This window comes from Octopus bimaculoides, chromosome 29 (genome assembly GCF_001194135.2).
Source record: "Octopus bimaculoides isolate UCB-OBI-ISO-001 chromosome 29, ASM119413v2, whole genome shotgun sequence".
Classification (NCBI taxonomy): domain Eukaryota; kingdom Metazoa; phylum Mollusca; class Cephalopoda; order Octopoda; family Octopodidae; genus Octopus; species Octopus bimaculoides.
In genome coordinates, this window is record NC_069009.1 from 2,645,272 (window position 1) to 2,647,970 (window position 2,699).

The following is a 2,699-nucleotide window of genomic DNA, read 5'->3' on the forward strand; positions in this document are numbered from 1 at the left end:
AAAAAGATGGGCTACAGCAAATATTCTGCTTAATACCACAGATTTGCTTGTCAGTTGTTTGACCTTAACCAGTTGAGCATGTCCCTTGGTGGCTGACGATATGTCAGCCCGGATGCAGTACCAGGCAGTGGCTCTCATGGCTTCCGATCTTAATTGATTGGAAGTGTTATCATGTGCATTGTTTTGTCTTGGTATAAAAAGATGGGCTACAGCAAATATTCTGCTCAATACCACAGATTTGCCTGTCAGTTGTTTGACGTTAATCAGTTGAGCATGTCCCTTGGTGGCTGACGATATGTGCATCTCTGATCACGAGCAGAAATAGTGGGGGAGCATTGTAGCCATGTTTTGAGAGGAATTCTTTAAGGTTTGAATAATTCACATGTGTGTTTCGTTCAACATCCTTAAACAACCCTTATTCATGGACCTTTTGAGTGGGATGGGCTACTCAACCTGAAGAAAATTCTAACTGGGCCCCACCTGCAAGGTCATGCACTGTTTAACTTGATATGAGATCATCATGTCGTGCATATATGGTTGTGATGCATGTGCCTGGTGTACCCTTATCAGACGGGTAGCCATGATGGGTATATTGGGCTTTGTATAATTTACCCCAGTGACACTTTGATGGCATGCACTGCTCTCACTCAATAATAATAATAATAATATTGGTTTCATATTTTGGCACAAGACCAGTAATTTTGAGTGAGTAGGCAAGTCAGTTAAATCGGCCCCAAAGCTCAAATGGTACTTATTCCATCAACACTGAACTAATAAAAGGTAAAGTTGATTTTGGCAGCATTTGATCTGTACATGTGATCTTACCTTGGGGTCCACTAACTTGGAATGAGCCTAGTTCCATCAAGCAAGAACGTGAAACCAGCCAGAAGCCAGGTACCTTTGGTGGAGTTCACTTAATATTAAACATTTGGACCAGCTCTTTGGTTTGAGGATAACCTCTTCTTTCCTCATCCCTACACACTCACAGATATCTTGAGAAAGTGGCCACGAGTGTAGACCTACTTTTATTGTCATTCAAATTAACAACAACAAAAAAAAGCAAGTTCCTTAATTCTCAGAATTATCTCCCTTTGTATTCTGTTAATTTTCCTGTATTCTGACAATCTTTCTAGAATCTGGTCGTAGCAGACGCTGGCATCTTTCGTTGTACCGCTAGTAACAGGTATGGAAAGGTTTCAGCAACAAGGACTCTTATAGTGCGACGTAAGCATATCTGTTTGTTATTTTTTTTCCTTCCCTTCTCTGTGTTTCCCACATACACAGATAAGTCAAATTTCTAAATTTTTATTTTCATAAAAATCTTCCCACCACCATTTCCAAGACTCTGGCGAAAAAGAATTGGAAAAGTCCTAGTCAAAATGGAGAGAATCCAACTTAGTTGGGTGTCCCGATTCAAAACTCCACCATTTACAATCATTTTTAAGAGACTATTAAAATTTTATTGAAATGGTGTCATGTTCCAAAATCTCAAGATTTATTTAGTTCTATACCTACTAAAACTCAAGTCGATGTGGCTTGTATGTTTGGATTTAGCTAGGTCTGAAAGTGCTGTGAAATCAACTGTTACATGCAACGAAGTAGGCTTTGCATAAATATTTTTAAAAATTGAAATAAGAGAAAAAAAACTCTTCTTTCCAAAAATCTGAAAAAAAAAATTTGTGTAATTTAAAGATGATTATCACCTCAGTTTCAAAGATATGACATCACAAATATGGCTAATTATTCATATAGAACAATTAGATGAGATTTCAATCAATTCACTGACAATTTACATTGTTATATTTCCTAAAATATTCATCCAAATTTCACAACGGAAATATCAAAACGTTTCTCTTTGGATGCTCTCCAAGAAAAAGCACAGTAGAAGTTAGATTTAAATATTTTCCAAAAATTTATAGTGACACCTAGTAACATATATGTAATGTTTTTTTGTTTTTTTTAATCATTTCATACATATCATACATCTGTTTTCCATGCTGGCATAGGTTGAGCAGTTTAACAGGAACTGGCTGGGCAGAAGACCGCCCCAGGTTTCAGTCTGTTTTGGCAGGGTTTTTACAGCTGGATACCCGTCCTATCACCAACCACCTTACAGAGTGAACTCTGTGTGTGTTTGTATGTATATGTGTGTGTGTGTGTGTGTGTGTGTGTATATATTACCGGTGAAGGTCTGCTTCTAGGGTTTCTCGCCATAAAGAGTATCTTTAGGATGTATCATCAGACCCTAAGGCTTATTCGCCTATGGTATCCTTAAAGTATGGAGTGGGAAACGAACTGGATATGAACAATGGGGATTATTTCCCTCTGATGACACGCCATAAAGATACTCTTTATAGCAAGAAACCCAGGGTAAACGGGCCTTCACAAGTAATAAATGTAGACTGTTCTACTTCTTAGAGCATGCTTCTTCTCTGTTTTTATGTGTTTCTAAAAAGACTATCATCATCATCATCATCATCATCATCGTTTAACGTCTGCTTTCCATGCTAGCATGGGTTGGACGACTTGACTGAGGACTGGTGAAACCGGATGGCTACACCAGGCTCCAATCTAAATTTGGCAGAGTTTCTACAGCTGGATGCCCTTCCTAACGCCAACCACTCAGAGAGTGTAGTGGGTGCTTTTACGTGTCATCCGCACGAAAACGGCCACGCTCGAAATGGTGTCTTTTATGTGCC

The 2,699-nt window shown here is 38.7% G+C and overlaps 1 protein-coding gene across 1 annotated transcript in view; it reads left to right on the forward strand.

Moving 5' to 3' along the window:
* The window catches only part of LOC106873413 (neuroglian), a 72,055-nt gene that overhangs the window by 25,681 nt on the left and 43,675 nt on the right, over positions 1 to 2,699 (forward strand). Inside the window, exons 11-12 of the mRNA XM_052977832.1 lie at positions 1,134 to 1,288; positions 1,709 to 1,887. Of these exons, the coding sequence (XP_052833792.1) occupies positions 1,134 to 1,288; positions 1,709 to 1,887 (334 nt within the window). The remainder of the gene's footprint in view (positions 1 to 1,133; positions 1,289 to 1,708; positions 1,888 to 2,699) is intronic.